Source organism: Nycticebus coucang, chromosome 9 (assembly GCF_027406575.1).
Source record: "Nycticebus coucang isolate mNycCou1 chromosome 9, mNycCou1.pri, whole genome shotgun sequence".
Lineage (NCBI taxonomy): Eukaryota > Metazoa > Chordata > Mammalia > Primates > Lorisidae > Nycticebus > Nycticebus coucang.
Window position 1 is genome coordinate 28347542 of NC_069788.1, and position 16524 is coordinate 28364065.

The 16524-nt window shown below is 40.3% G+C and overlaps 1 protein-coding gene across 3 annotated transcripts in view; it reads left to right on the forward strand.

Annotated features, from left to right (window-relative positions):
• Positions 1-16524, forward strand: part of PKHD1 (PKHD1 ciliary IPT domain containing fibrocystin/polyductin) — a 497465-nt gene that overhangs the window by 274392 nt on the left and 206549 nt on the right. For all 3 annotated transcript variants that reach the window (XM_053602538.1, XM_053602539.1, XM_053602540.1), the window contains 2 exons: positions 6488-6665; positions 8069-8264. In XM_053602538.1, coding sequence (XP_053458513.1) covers positions 6488-6665; positions 8069-8264 — 374 coding nt within the window. The remainder of the gene's footprint in view (positions 1-6487; positions 6666-8068; positions 8265-16524) is intronic.

Consider the following 16524-nt stretch of genomic DNA (forward strand, 5'->3'; position numbering starts at 1 on the left):
CTACGGCATATGGGACGGATGCCCTACTCCTTGAGCCACAGGCGCCGCCCGAGAATAATTTCTAATAATCACATGACATCATGTTGATTCAGAAACCCCCCAGGTAGTATAGAATCTGGAGTCATTAAGGACACAGTCTTTGATTTACTGTGCCCCAGGACCTTCTGTTTCTTCCTTCCTACTTCTCTTGGATAATAAAAGGTTAATGTTCACCTTGATTCTGAGATCTTGCTTAATATCCTCTCCTGTAGTGCTTGCGTTCAGTTTTTACCTATGGAACTGCTCTTAATGTGTCAGTGTTCAAAGTATGAAGTACCCCCTGCCTCTGTGAATGCAAAAGTAAAGAAGAGTTCAAATGGAAATTTTGGCCTAGCTTTTCCTCTAATAATCGCCTAACTCTCCTTCCTAGGGTTAAATAGGCATAGCATCACTAATGGTATCTTTTCAGCCCCTTAACAAAAACAAAGCACTATCCAAGATGTATTATCCTCTGTAAGCAGCTGAGGTTACAAAATTGAAACAGAAAAGAATAAAAAAAAAAAAATCATAACGGACCCCAAACTAAGGACTATCACCAACAATATTACATGATTATTAAGCTTCATGAATAATAAAAGGGTACAGTGGTACACTAGTAAATGTTTAACGGCTAGCTATTCAGAATAAAAGCTCTTGTTTGCTGCATTTATTTGCCTGATTCTGTGGTGAAAAATACTCTCACAATTCTCCTATTTGAAGCTACCAGTGTGGTATCACTGAACATGGAGTTGGGGAAGAGGGGCCAAGGATGCACTCTTGTGTGGCAGTGTCAATCATCCTCACTACAGCACCAGGTGTATTTATATAAAAGGGAGGCCAGGCGTCTTAGTATAACTTCCTACCTTATACATAAAATTGTTTTTTAATATTCCCAACAAGTAGTTGTTTACTTCTAGGTGTATAGTTCCAATGATGGGATTCTCATGGTCAGTGCTGTAATTCTAGCTGTACTTAGCAGATCAAAACAAGCTAAGGCATGGTGTATAAAGGATGGTCTAAAGTAGGGTGATGGGTTAGGATAGAATGAGCAGGAAGTGGTGTCCTCCTATGACAGAAGGTAAGCCTGAGGCAAAGACGTACAGATGCTACCTTAGACAAGGTATCAGGTTGATCTATGGGTTGAAAAATTATTTGTTTAGCCAATTCTGAAAAAAAGATAGAAATACACATCTGAAAAGTCATGGAGAAATGATGGTGGGGTGAGCTCACCAGAAACACGAGGTTTGCTCAATCATGTGGCTCTTCTCTGCATTCATCAGTTCTGTCTTGTACGTAAATTTAAGAAGTTTTAAAAGTTTGTGAAGAGGCTGAGTGTTGTAGTTTCTTTCCTCTGTTTAGGTTTTTACCTTACTCCAAAGGAGAAGTATTTATGGGTTTTTCAATCAATAAGGTCGTGGATAGAAAAACATGCTGATAACACATAAAATATTACTGAATGGTGGCAGTTCGGCAGATAGGAGAGTGGAGTTACGAGGTCCACGTGTTTTTGAAGGATATTCTTGCAAAGCCATGCTGCAAAAACTTCTTGGCTGTGCCCGCAATTTCAATTTTGTCCCCTTTGTGCAGTAAAAGATGACAGTGACAGCAGCAAGCACAAATATCCAGAAGATGCTTGCAGCGACATTGGAGGCTAGCTATTAGGATGTGCCTGGCTTAGGAAACGCATAATTATAAAGGCTTTATTTCACTATTGTTCTGAATTGAGAGCATTTAGAGCTCAATGCAGTATTTGTCTTAATACACGGAGATATGGACCCTCAGGAAAAGTAAGCTAATGGTAAACAAAAACAGGGAGTTAATATTTGTTCTCTCTGCTATTGCTGATTGCCTAACAAATCTTCTGTGGGCAGTATATGGTCAGTAGTTCTGCACAGTCCCTGGGCACTAAATTATGTAACTATTTAAGCAACTGGTATGGTGAGTTGATACTCTGGCCAGGAAATTTTACCAAAGTGATAGTGCTGTATTTCTAAAGGGTTGTATCCCTGAATTAAAACCAGGTTTGGTTATTAAAACCAAAATTAAGGCATTCCATAGAAAAGGAAAAATGACATGTAAGGCTTATCATCTTTCCGTGTCTTTGTAGACAAGAAGCCATTGCTGATGCAGAGGTAAGGGTTAACATTTAAAATGGACTGGTTGCCTCCTGATTTCTTGCACATAAAGCCACGAGAAGTTCAGGGAGAGACTTCTTACCCTAGTAATGAAACTCTCTGCTGCTAATGGCCCATGCAGACTCCCTTGGCTCCTCCAAATTAGAAATACTTTTGTGCTCCTTTGCTTCATTAACAGTAAGGAGAAGGAGATTGGTGGCTATTTAGGGCACGGGGAAATTGGTGGCTATTTAGGGCAAGTGAAAATTGTAGTAATTATGGTTGGTAAATTCTCTTCATGGTGTTCTTTGACTCTTGGTGTTCTTTTGGTGCTTTTCAGATGAGCCCACAACTGTCAATTCTGGCCTTTGGGCTGGTAGATAAGAATGAACTGACTTTGAATTGCTGCACCACCCCCACCTTCCCAGGGATGGTCAATGCAAGGCATCTTGTCCACTGGTTGAAGGGGCTTTTCCAATTTGTTTTGATTTTCAGAGTGCACCATATGATCCTTTCTACTACCAGTGGTGATAAAGTCATATTTTGCGACTTTCTTCCCCTGCCTTGCACTGCAGGAATTTGGTGCTGCACATGACTGCCTGTGAAACTGCATCCCAAACTGACCTTGGTTGAGATAGACAAAGAGGCCTTGACACCATCAAGGCCTTGACACCACCAAGAATGGGCAATGCATCAGGGGAACGAGGAAAGGGTAATTTAGGATCACAGTGTGCTCTGGCTGACCAAAGGGTTAGCATCAGATTATTGGATGCCAATTGAAAGGAGAGCATCAGAAGGCAAGTGCAAAGGTCATCGAGACAAATAGAACCTAATTAATGCCAGCAGGTAGTGGCGTTACTTGCAGAGGGGTTATATTTACAAGGGCTTTCAGAAAAACTGAGGAGATGGTCTGAAAAATGCTTCCTTCAAAAATTGAAATTACATCCTATAGAAATTAAGTCAGAAGAAACAGCATCCTAAAAAATGATTTTTAGATGTGATGTGAATGGAACTTTGAGAAATAGTTAAGTCCAGTTGAAGTGACCATGGTGGGTTCTTGGTACCCATTGCTGAAATTAAGAAATGTTTTGGGAACTGTCTACCCGATGGATTGTATTGTCTCATATTAAAGTAACACTTGCATTAGTGTCAAGGTGTGGTATGCGTGATAGCTGAGAAAATAATGACAGTGATTGGCTGGTAAGACAGGAGGAATTAAATGAGCACTGATGCGTGCATTTGAACAAATGGGGTTCTCCTCTCAAAGTTAAAATAAAACTATTTAAAAAAGTATTTTAACTAAGAATACTTGGCTAGGTAAGAGGAAATGGGAGCTGAGACCATTGTTACTGTGTGTGACTTGTATGTGCTGAGGGGAGCTTTTCCAACCACTAATTATAAGTGTTTTAAGTTCTCTTGGTAAATATTCTAATGATATGGGGTTATTCATATCAGGGTCTGTTAATTTATGAGCAACTGCTTATCTCTTTTGGTTAATAACTTGACAAGAAATCTTCTGATACTCATGTGGTTTTCTGGGTAGACTTCCATGATGAGGAGAAAGATCACTAAGTAACCAGTTGGAGTGTTCTGGTGCATTTGTTTATTTATTCAACAAATATTTACTGTACTCTCACTGTGTCGAAGGCAGTTTTATGTCTTACTGTAAATCATGAACTAAAACTTATGACTTATCACTTATATCTTGGATTTAGGTTTTGTGATTTATTTTTCAAAGCCCCTGTATTTCAGTGAAAGCTGAAATGATGCTTTTTCCGAAGCTGAAACACTTAGAATCATTCTCTGTATTGTGGGGTGTCCCGTTTTACCGTGTAAACGATGGTACTACTGCAGAGGCTTATCTATCTCTTTAGTGTGTCTTATTTCCAACTTACCTCTTCTTATCACAGGAGTTTTACATTTATTTCCTAGAAGCTTATTTTTATTCATTAAACATAGTTGGGCCAAATATGCTAGACAATCTCCAGGGACGAGGGGACACATGATTTCAGTTAGGGGAGCAGAGGGCCACGATGATTGGGGGCAAGAGACTGGAAAGCATGAGGGAGGAAATTTAACATTCTAAAGCTTTTCTAAAAAGTCCAAATTAAAAATAAATTCCATAAATGGAAGGGTCTTTTATTTGAGGATGTAAACACCCTGTAAATGAAAGAAAGGCAGGATGAAACATTATGGTGGGCATTCCTGCAACGCTTTGGCAGTCAGAACAGATCACCTTTGTGTCTATAGCTTCAGTCTGATTCTAAAAATTCGAGTTGAGGGTTTCTCATTAATTCAAGTTTAAATCCTGATGGAAGAAACAACAACAACAACAACAACAACAGTAACAGCAGTTCTCCTAATTATCTCAAGCCCAAAGAGGGGAAGAAATTTTCCCCTTTCCCAAGATGTCTAAAGGTTCAATTAAGGCTGTATAAGGGAACAAGTGGAAAGAGTAGTTATTTATATCCAAACGCTCTGAGCATTTTTCATCCCTTTCATTTTATTAATTTATCAATGGATGAAACAAACACATTTAATCTTCCAAGAAAAACAGAGAGTGTGCCAAAAAGGCATACCGATATTAAAAAAGGAAAAAACTGTATTAAAATTGTAATACTCTATATATACTGATGACAGAAAGATGAATACAAGTCATGTTTGAGCACCTCTTGTAATTGCTGAAATCAAATGTGACTTGAATATTACAATTATATATTGTATTTTTTTCCTTTCTTAAAATGTGTATACATTTTTTAGCACCTCTCTGTATACACCAAGTGCCTCATTGCTAGGTCAATGATCTGTACCATGAAAGGTTTGGGGAATGTTTTTAAATGACCAAATATCCTGGATAGATCTCTAGACCTTAATATAATAGTGTGAAATGGTAGATCTGGCCCATCAGAGGTTCTATCTTAAGTAAGATGTAAGTAGACGTTGAGTTTAACAGTGGCTGATAAAATAGTGCTTTATGGAGATTATCTCTCCAAGTTTCATAGTAGCTATATGAGGTATATGTTATTTTTGCCTCTATTTCAAAAAGAAAAAAATCTAAAGATTAAATGGAGTCTGTAATATGCTCAAGTTCAAACAGCTACTTGAGTGCTAATCTAAATTTCCAATTTATACCCATTCGACTCCAGTGCCCAAGCATGAAACCTCGAAAAATGTTCCTTTTATAATATGTCACTGGCTTATGAATTAGACATACTCATACTCCACCTCGTTGTGAAAACCCAACATCCTCCTTCATCTCGTTTTTTTCTACTTAGAGAATTTAACTATCTGCCTGCAGCAAAATACCACAATTCTCATGAAAACCAAACCAAAAGGAAGAGGGCAGTCATAATGTGTGTTGATTATTTTTTGTCTTTTGTTTAATTTTTTTTGATCCACTTTGACTCTCTTTTAGGGTCTTAGTATTTGCCTAAATCTATTAATGTTCTAATGAAATGTTAAAAATCACTTTTTGACATAGTATAATCACTTTTTGTATAGTATAATTTGTGGGATCTTGAGTCACACATTTCTAGTTCTAGCTTGTTATATTCATCTGTTACTTTTGCCATAATCTGTGTTAGTTTCCTCATCTGGCAAAATTTGGTTCTTCTAGAAATCCTTTATATGAATTAGGAAAATGCCATTGGCTGCTTTAGGCAGATCTCATCCGTACATTCTTCATTTATAGAACAATACAGCTTGAATTCCATTGTGCTGGGCCCTGTGCCAGGGCAGAGATTACCAAGAGGAAGGAGAAAACACCTCTAACTTAAAGATCTTACAATCTATATTTTTTAAAACACAGAGGAACTGTAATAGCAGTGAGCGCTTGGAACTGTGTCAGCCCACAGGAGAGGGGCCAGGTTAGCTCTTCATTCAGGGAAGGCCATTGCAACCACTTCTGCTGGCAGTTGGAGCAGGGCATGTCAAGTGCAAGGTCTTTATTATTGTACCCCATGGAAATAGCTAAATACCAATAATAACAAGTTTTCAGCTGTTGATACATCTAGTCTATGGCAAAATTCTTGCCCTAGACATTTCTTTGTTAAAATAATAGTACATGGTCCTGAACCATATAAACAACTTAGCGTGACATTTATTAGTGGCCTAAGATTGGAGTGTTAAAGTGTACAGGCCAGTGTAATTTTCAAATAATCCAATGGCAACTTCCCACTGGGCTCTTTTGGCCCATTCAATGACTGGTGAAACCCCCATAGACACATAGGCAAAGAAAGCCTCAGACACAGGGAGAGAATAGAAAGATGACTACAATTGAGGGAAAAAGAATGCATTAGATCTGTAATGGGCAAATAACCTTGGAACTCTTTTTTTTTCTTTTAAAATCACCCTAGAGCTCATGCTGCTGATACCCCTTATGATTTAACCATGACTGACAGCAGAAATAAGACAACCACTGTCAATTATGTCCATGATACATTGTCTAATCTTCATGGCTGGATGGCTCTGCTCTTGGACCAAGAGACTTATTCCTTGAGGTTTGAGAATCCTTCAAGCAACAGATCTCTGCAGGTAACCCCAGGAATCCATTCATCTTTATGCCCTCATACCCAGGGGTTCTTATCTTTCCTTGTGTGAAAAAAGTAGGTTGGAAGTCTTAGCATAGTCTGCTGCTGATAATTAAAACTGCAGCGACATTTTGGCCAGATGTATATAACCTAACATGAGACTTGGAGGCTTTTTTTTTTTTTTACTAGAAAATTTTAATATCTATTTAAATGTTATTTTGAATGCAGAATAGTTCTGCCTGAAATTTTAAACATATTAATAAAATAAAAAATAACTTCTAAACATCCTATAGAATTGCAATTAAAAAAAAAAAAAATACCCAAACCACAGGTTGAAAACCAATTTACCCCAAAGAGGGGTCTGTAGCCAGAGAAAAATGTCTTAATGAAGCATTTATATATTGCATACTGCCACCTTGTGGTCAATGATTAACATGCAAGTAAAGGTCTCTGAGTTCCCAGGGTTAAGTTGAAGTGGTCAAATGGTTAAGGGGGAGTGAAGATAGAAATGGCCATGCAGAAAGTAGATGCATTTTCCGCTTAAAAAAATTAATTTAGTGGATTTGACCAAGATTATTTCCTTCCATTTAACACATTTGTTTCTTCTTGTCTCATCATATACATTTCCCTTAGCAGTTATGAGAGCAGATAGTTATGAGAAATTCAGAGCATGGTACTTCTGATCTTTTCCCCACACCTCTGTTTTCTCTCCTTGAGATTCCCAGGAGAACTTTCTGGAGAATATTCATACCATGAAGGAAATAAGATGTGACTCTGAAGGTGGACACCCTTGGTTTATGTCCTGGCTCAGTGTGCTCCTGCTTTGTGATAGGGACAAATTACTGAGCCTCTGTTGGCCTCAGTTTCCTCAACTGCAAAATAGGACAATAAGAGTAACAATCACAGGGGTCTGTCAAGTATTGAATGACTCTAATGAATAGTGCCTGGTCGTGTAGTAAATGCTCCAGCAGTGCTAGCTATTAGTGTTGTAACAGCTATTACTATTATTACAGTTATAACTGTTATAACTGTCATGCTTACCTGCCTCTTTAAGTTATGGGAAACATGGGAAAGGCATTCAAGACCTGGCTCTGTCTCTTCTAGCTGTTGGAACTGACACAAGTCAATTCACTTGTCTGGGCCTTGGTTTCCTCCTCTGTCCATTGAAGTTATTAAGTAAGAAGAATCTTACAGCATCTTTCAGTCTTCATAGTCTAGGATTTTGTCACTCTTGTTATGAATTTATTACAGAGGGGATTTAAGAAGAGCTGTTTATCACAAGAAAAGTCCAGTCTGGGTCTGAATTCTGCCATGTTTAAAAATACTCCATCTGCATTCTTCATAGTAGTTTGGAGCCAGGGGCTTCCTTATTAAATGAAAATGTTTGTGTTTTCTTCTTACTTCAAGTACTCAGCAACCTTTGACAACTTTGCTCCTGGGAATTCCCTCCTGCTGGTGCACACAGACCTGCCGCCTTCCCCTGACATCCTCATAAGATGCGGGAGTCACGTGGGTCTGTCTCTTCCATTTCTTCCATCACCTGGTCAGAACCAAGGCTGTGACTGGTTCTTCAAAACCCAGTTGAGACAACTCACCTACCTGGGTAAGTATCCAATGGGATGAGTATTTTGAAGACGCATAATCAGAAGCCACCACTGTCTAGGGAATTCCAGACATTCGCGCTGGGAAGTGCTGAGGAACTATAGGAACTGTGTGTTAGGGTTAAGTGAGTGTCCTCTGCAATCAGACCGCCCAGGGTTCAGATCCCAGCTCCAACACTCAGCAGCCAGAGTGCTCCAAGCAGGTGCCCTTCCCCTCTGAGTCTCCACTTGCTCCTGTGGAGAGCAGGATAATGAGAGGACCCACCTCAAAAGATAGGAAATTTGGTAAAGGACAGCATGCAGAGTGCCTAACCCACACAAGTGTGTAGTAAACATTGGTGGCTTTTGATATCCTTAATTCATGTTGTATTTGCAGTGTGCAATTGCACGGGTAAAGACAGATGGCTTGTTATGGCCACTGATGAAAGGTAAAAAATACAGAGGGAGGCCGAATTAAGATTGAGGTTCATGTGAAAGGTGAGAAGGAAAACCTTGGAAGGGAACCTGAAGTCAGGAAAATGAGATGTTATAGACGGCGGACCTGAGGACTGTAGGGTTGGCTGTGTGTGTTTTATGTCAGGGTTAGCATCTGGACAAAGAAATTAGGAGCATCCATTTTATAGAATCAGGAACCCTTATGTCAGGGGTTCTCAACCTGTGGGTTGTGACCCACAGGAACTGTATTAAAGGGTTGGGGCATTAGGAAGGTTGAGAACCACTGCCTTATGTGATTTCAGAATAAGATAGGGCAAAAGGATTTCCTTACCTTCTTACTGTGAGTATTTTACAGGATGGCAGTGTGAGAGTCAGGACCATCCATTTCTTTTCTTTCAACTTCTTGGAGCTTATCTTGTATTCCTTTTCGACACTCTGTCAGCGGTGGTCTCTCTGAGCACCCTGGTGTCCACTGGTACCAACGCTCAGCTCCCTGTAAGGGCACTTCTTTACAGAGGTGCATAAGAAAGATAATTTGACCAAATAGGTATTTAGAATGAACATTTTGTTACAGATTAGTCTTAATAGATCGTGGTCAAATTCAGGGGACTTGACCAGCATATCAAGTCCCAGCCCTGCCACAAAGAACTGCTCTTGAGTCCCTGTTTCTTTGTCGTGTGTGCCTAGATATCTGTCCGCTCAGTCTGACCTGCAGGGGCGCCCTGGAACTGACACAGGTTAATAGCATCAGAGCGCAGAGTCTGGTGCTTCCTAGTATTTCTTACATCTTTACCAAATGGATTGTTGTATGTTTTATTTTTACTGATACCATTCAGATTTTATTATTTGATCCATCTATGAATGTAACCTAAAACTGTAAAAACCCAGGATGGGCAGAGATCCCTGAGATTGCTTTACCACTAAGGCTAAATATGGCCATAAGGAAGAGCAAGTCGTTGCCATTAACTTTATAGCTACTCACTTGGTATGTATTCTGGAACAAATTTTAGTTTGAATGGTGCTCTTGCTGTTACTTGGTATGTTTCTGAAGAGCCTATACGTCCATTCATCAGATTTTTGTTCATAAACTGCAAGCTCATTTTTTAAAATATTGGATTCATATATAGGGGTACATTTAATACTCACATAAGCCAAATGTAGTACCAAAACTTATGGCACAAAGAAAAAAAAATCAAATCACACAGCTGTAGACTGTCTTCCTCTTTTGTAGCACTAGTAATTAAATAAATAGCAAGTTACAGGATTGTACTATATGTACTATATGCTATAAAGGCACATCTCTGTAGGTAGGTATGTGTGGGCATGTGTATGTAAATGAACATCTGCGTGTGCATAGTGCATGTATATGACGTAGATGAACTTCATTATGAAACATTTGTATGAGATATATAGCCTTTATTGATTTTTACAAATTCTTTATATCAGGCTATCCTCTGTCTCTACCTTCAAATACACATATGAGTTGGGGAAAAAACAGGCAATCACAGAGGGTTTGTTGAATGTTTAATGAACTTGTAGATCCTTGCTCCTTCAAGAGGATTCCCAATAGTAGCTTTTATGGACATTGGTGCTTCCCTTACCCTCTGAGCATATGGTGCTGGAACCACTTCTGTTCCCTTCCTGGGAGGAAATGAGGGCTCTGGAGGTACAGAGGCTCTAATGCTGCTCCATGGGTGGAGATTCATGCAGCTGCACTGGGCTGTGTAGATTTAGGGATAATTTTGGATATTCCCTGTATAAAGGCTACAAGATCTCGAGGAAGCTGGCGATTAGGCTTATTTTCAGTAGGCCTGCCTGCATTGCCTAGTGCCGTGATAGCAGTGAGTTGCAGCTGGCACACCATCGAGCCAGTAGAGTTCCCATTCTGTTCCATGCACTTTACATACTGATCAATTGTTAATTTCACCTGATTTTTTTTTTTTTTTGACCTCTTGACTTCATAGGACCATGGCTGGGATAATTTACATAAAATATAAGACCTCGCAGTCTGCGTTGGCATACTCCTGGGAAGAAAAAAACATGGGAAGAGCTATATATACAGAAGTTTCATTTTCTTGCAGGGAAGCTGCTGGACCTCTTTTCAGGTCCACAGAATTCCATGTCAGGTTCTCAGGGGTGCTGCTGCTTTTCTTGGCTGGCATTTCATCTGGGGCATTGCTTCACTGACAATTGGCTGCATTCTATTCATCGCTTGACCACTTCTAAGTGGACCATCTTTTGTCTTGTTTGTTTGCAGCCTTACCACATCCCCCAGGATAGGAAGTTTTTTAGAAAATCACAATTATCTTCATTTCCTCTATTTGACTGCTTCATGTGTGATTTTAAGATACATGACTCATCGTAGGTCTGGCTGAAGACAGAAAAGACCAGAACCCAGGCATTCTAGCTCCTGGCCGTGGTTCCCTCCACTAGAGTGTGCTGCCCACTAAATAATCATAGATCACTGACCAAAAAGGATGGGGCGTGGGGTGTTAGGCAGAGTTGTGGGAGAAAACTTCTCACTGATCGCCCATGACAAAGAAAAAAATCCTGCACATAGAATAAGTTCTGACCTTTGCATTTTGCTTTTCCACCAAGGCAAGTTCTGTCTTTGTTCAGTAAATGTCCTTATGGAGTTGAATGTTTTGGGGAAAACTCTTGGAGCTTTCCCTTGGGGCGTAGGGTTTTAATCAGTGGCAGGCAGACTGTTTTACCTGGGACATGGCATTATAATTGCTCCATGCCTTAGTAGCTTCATTCATACAAGCAGGTTAATAATATTTCCTCATCTGTTGGAATTGTAGTACAAAAACCCCAAACATATTAAAGTGTGATTAGCATGCCATGTTACTTTAAAAAAAAAAAAATTCTTAGCAGACTATTTCTCTAGAATTTTTCTTTCTGTACAGAAAGTTTAATAATATCACCTGTCCTGAACTCAGTGTACATGTCACAACCTTTCTGAAAGAGTCTCCTTTTATCTCTTTTGAGATTTTCTGAGATAAGCGATATCCATAATTATATAACACATATGATAGATTGTTTCCATGGCTGAAATCCAGTATCACTAAAGCAATTGTTATCCACGGATAATACTACGCATTTGAAAATGTCTTTTAAGGAGACTGGTTCTGGTTGCCTTTCCAAAGCCAATGAGAATTTTGCCCAAGGAGCTGCTTACAAAACAGACCATAGGTGAAATACTTGTGTGCCATTTTTTGTGCTAGGTAGGACCCAAGAAGAAAGTATTTGATATGATAAACTGTTTCAAATGGCCTTCCCAGTTCCCCAAGAAGAAAGTATTTGATGTGATAAACTGTTTCAAATGGCCGTTCCCAACTGAGACTTCTATGCCGTGCTTGGGAATGAGTATGATGAGCATAGAACAAGTGTTCTTTGATATTTGCAAAGTTGGGAGAAAATTCTAGCAAGCCCATTTTTCCGTTCTTGTGATTTGATTCACTGGCTGCTCGTGTCTCTGCCTTGACAAGCCATTTCCCACTGCTTCTTTCCCGGCTGGCTGTTTTTTTTTTTCCAGGGATGTTTCAGTTCATGGTGAACTATTTTTATTTTTTAGTTACATTAACGCTATGAAATAATTAGTCAGCTAATTAATCTGGTTTACAAGCTTTGTAGGATTCTTCAGCTGTCAGTCAGGCCCAGGCCCGAGGCCTACATGGAGTTTCAGCTCTCTTGCCCATGTGATTCCCGTTGCCATAGCTACTGGCTACATCTGCTGACACCCCACTCTCTATTTATTGCTTAATTAAGAATTTCACGCTCAGCCCTTATCTGCTTCTAAGAACAAGTGACACACTGTTAAGAAATTCCGAATTTAGGCCCAGGCACAAGGAAAGCCTTTCTTATGGGCTTGGCGGGATGGAACCTCTCTCAACGATCCTCTCGGCATCCCAGCCGCCACCCTTCAATCAAAAATCATTAAATGGGGCAGAGATAATGAGCATGTAGCATATCAAAAGAAGGATGTTTTCTTGGTCCAAAGGAGGAAAAGCTGCTAGGCCCCATGCTCAGCTCCACTTCAAAGGGAGATGAGAGCCCTCAGCATTGGGGCCTGATAAAGCCTCATTTGTTCTGGGCTTGACTTATGCAGAAGGTCTGGTATGTCACAGTCCCCATCTCACAGACTGTCCTCCCCTACCTCCCGCCTCCACCAGCCCCTCCCTGGCCTTCCCCAGCTCGTGTGTCAGCACTTAGGCAGCTGGGTCCCCCAAAGTACCAGGGGGAGCGTATAATCACTGACTCTCTGCTCACAATGGCCACTTGTAGGGGGGTGGCCAGGAGGAGGTCTTCATCACAATAGGAACACAATTATTGCAGCTGCTAAGGGAGGCTATGCTTCTTCCTGTAGAAATAGAATAGGACTTGCCCAAAACAGGAGGAGAAGGTTGAGGGGAGGTGGTGGGGGCGGAGAGAGGTGGAGAGAACAATCTTGAGTTGATTATTCATATTCTGACTCTTGGAAGCCTGATTCGGGGAGCCAGTGGGGTTCCAGCAGCTGCTCGCACACAGCCTCCTCCTAATAATTGTGCATTCTGCCAGGGGTCAACTTACTTTTGACCCTGTCCTTTTATATTGGTAAAAGGCTCTTTTAGGGCAAACTGTTGGGTTGTGGCAGGGTGCATTAAACACTCACAGCCCCTTCCTCTGCTCGACCCCCCTCCCAACCAGCAGCCGGTGATAAATTCATATCAGATGCTGCGCCATTCACAGTTGCCCTCTGGAGTTCACACAGCCCCCTGTGCACACAGCAGAAACACAGCCGAGCTGGGACATTGTGTGGGGTGGCAGCTGAGAAGGTCCGCCTGCCTATGAGGCTCCGAGGCTCTTGCTGCACCACCTTCTTCTGATCTGACTAGAAAAAGCCACATCTAGCCAGGCTGGCCAGCGCATGTGTCTAAATGTCCCCCTCACCAAATAAAGGCAGTCTGTTTGATGTGCAGCCAGGGCTATAGCCATGAGGGAAAGATGGCTGTGGATAGAAAGACAGATGGACTTTATTGTGGGTGCCAAGTTGCCTTGAATAGCTCAAGTCACATTACATAGATGGGTCAGAAAAGATGCTGTTAACTTCAGGGATCCTGAAAATAAGGAACACTTTTCTGAGTCTGATCCTGGATACCCTAGGTTTCCTTTTCTTCAAGTGGGAAGGGCACTGAGCTGAAGCAGGCTGCTGCCAAACCTATATGCTTAGGTTCTTCAGCGGGTCTAGAAGACTCCAGGCAACTCCCAGAGAAAGATTGAAGGAGAGCGAACTCAGCTGGCTCCCCAGAGCTCTTGGGGAGAATTTTGTAGGCAGAGCAGAATCATAATCTTTTTGCAGCTCTGCAGCCCATTTCCATGCTGAGGCCCTCTAAGGCAATCTATAGTATTCTAGTTAATAAATTAATTTACATTCTTATAGAAAACTCATTCCCCAAAGATCCCCCAAGGATTTTTTTTACCAGAAATATAGATGATCGACTTGAGGGAAATGCACTAACCTTTATAGGTAATGGGACAGAAACTGGGAACGTGAAAAGGGATTTGCCTCTTTGGTGAGAAACAACTTCTCCAAAAGGAAAAGAAAAAAAGGGAGGGAGCAAAGGAAAGAAACAGAGATGGAGAAAAGGAAGGAAGAGAGAAAGGAGCAGGGAAAGAAAGAAGGAAGGAAAAAAGAAGGGAAGGAAACTTAGGAAGAAGTCAGAATCAAATTTTTTTTTTTTAATTTTTTTATTAAATCATAAGTGTATACAATGATATGATTATGGGGCATCATACACTCACTTCAAATTTTTTTTAAAGGAATCACAGGTTAGGGAGCGAATTCTTAGCAATGCTGAGTGACTAGTCTTAATTCTTACAGGTCATATGTGGTGTAACCAGTATTAAAACTCAGCTCTTCTGACTTTAGGATCAGTGGTTTTTTTTTTTTTTTTTTCTAGTTTACTATCCCCCCTTTAAAAAAAAAAATCTAAGCTTATATAGCTACTCTTATAAACTGACTCTTTTTTCTTCCCTTTACCAGAAAAATCTGTACTTATTATTTAACACTGTTCTTCATGAAGTTGAGATATTTTAGTGCTATTTTCATAATTTTTCCAGATCCTATGCCTCTTGAACTAGTATTTAGTGTTTGTCATAAATCTATTCCTATATGGTCTTATTTTTAAAACCTAACCTCTTGTTAAGCAATAAAATTGATAAAATCATGGGTTTAATGGGTTATTTTTTTCTGAAAATTATTATAGTTTATGGCTACTAAAGTGAAACCTTTTGTGCCGCTAAAATCATCACTGATCATTTTGTATTTGGAGAATATGATATGGTCTGTAAGCTTTTGGTATAATTGGTGAAAAGTAAGAATTGTGAACACAAGCATCTTTCCTAAACTGGGTCTTTCACTTTCTAAGAATACCTCCTCCTGAGAACAAACTACATATTTAAGAGCTATAGTACAGGAGAAGTTGTATAATTCCTTAAACCAGGTGTTTCTAAAGCTTACCTCATGGGTAAGAAGCCGGAATGCTTATTTCCAGGAGCCTCCATAGAGGTTCTGTCCCTGGAGGTCTGAACAGGGGCCCAGGATGTCACAAATACTTTCACTGAAGTATGATAAACATTGCTCTGAGTCAGAATAACAATTGTTGTTGTTCCCTGAGTTACTTAAGAAGGGTTAATTGAACTAACTCTCAGGACTATGCTTAATGCAGATATATCCATTGGCATCTTGATCATGCTCTTTTTTTTTTTTTTTGCAGTTTTTGGCTGGGGCTGGGTTTGAACTCACCACCTGTGGCATATGGGGCTGGCACCCTACTCCGCTGAGCCCATCATGCTCTTTTTATTCTTAAAAGAATCACACCCTTCCATGAATGTGAATTACTGGGATAATAGAAGAGTCCAAGGTGATCACAGGATTTTCATATAATATTTGAAGGATTTTCATATAATCTGAAGGACTTTAGAAGATCATGTGTTATAAGGATTAAGGTGGCTTCCATGGCTGTGTCTGGGACACTGGAATCAGACAGGAGTGTGGTTGGTCTTGTGAATCAGCTTTAACTGCCCAGGGACCAATTGACAAGCAAGTCTTCTCTGTGGCTACATAGGAAAGGTGACTTCTAGGGAATGAGGTCAAGTTCACTAAGCTGGACAGGAGAAACAGCAGGAGTATGCAGGTATGTGGAGAAGATGTGGGGAGTAGTGTAGGTTGAAAATGCAGAGACCCAGTCCAACAGCTGACTCAGAAGACAAAGCTGGAATCTGGGTCCAGGCATATAACACAGGAAAGGAAGCCCTAAGTCAGAGTGCAATTTGCAGCAACCAATTACAGTTACTGTTTCATGTTCTGTCATTGTGTAGTCAGCGGCTGACACACTGGATAACCTGGGCTGAGTGAGAGGTTCTTATATGTGCACAGATTGGGATGAGAAAGTGAGAATGAGAATGTGAATGGAAGGGCGAAATAGGGAAAGAGTCTGTAACCCACTAAGCTGCCATGTGACTTTTCTTTTGTTCTAAATAGTTAGGTACTTTTTTCTCCCTTCAAAATTTTAAGAGAGAATTAGACCTGTGTACGGAGAGAATTAAGTAATTTTTTTCTTCTCCAGTAAGGACGAGGTTTATCAGGCACATTACTTTGGTAGTACCAGTATCACATCTAGTTTAGTAGTTCACTTTCCTCTTACCAGGAGTCCTTTTCTTGGCACATTTTTCTCTTTCTCCTAGATGTCTGTGTTTATAGCAAGCTCAGATCATATAGCACTCATCAGAATAACTTGGCAATAATTGACCCAAAGCATTTTTTTTTCTTTTGGAGGACCAGAT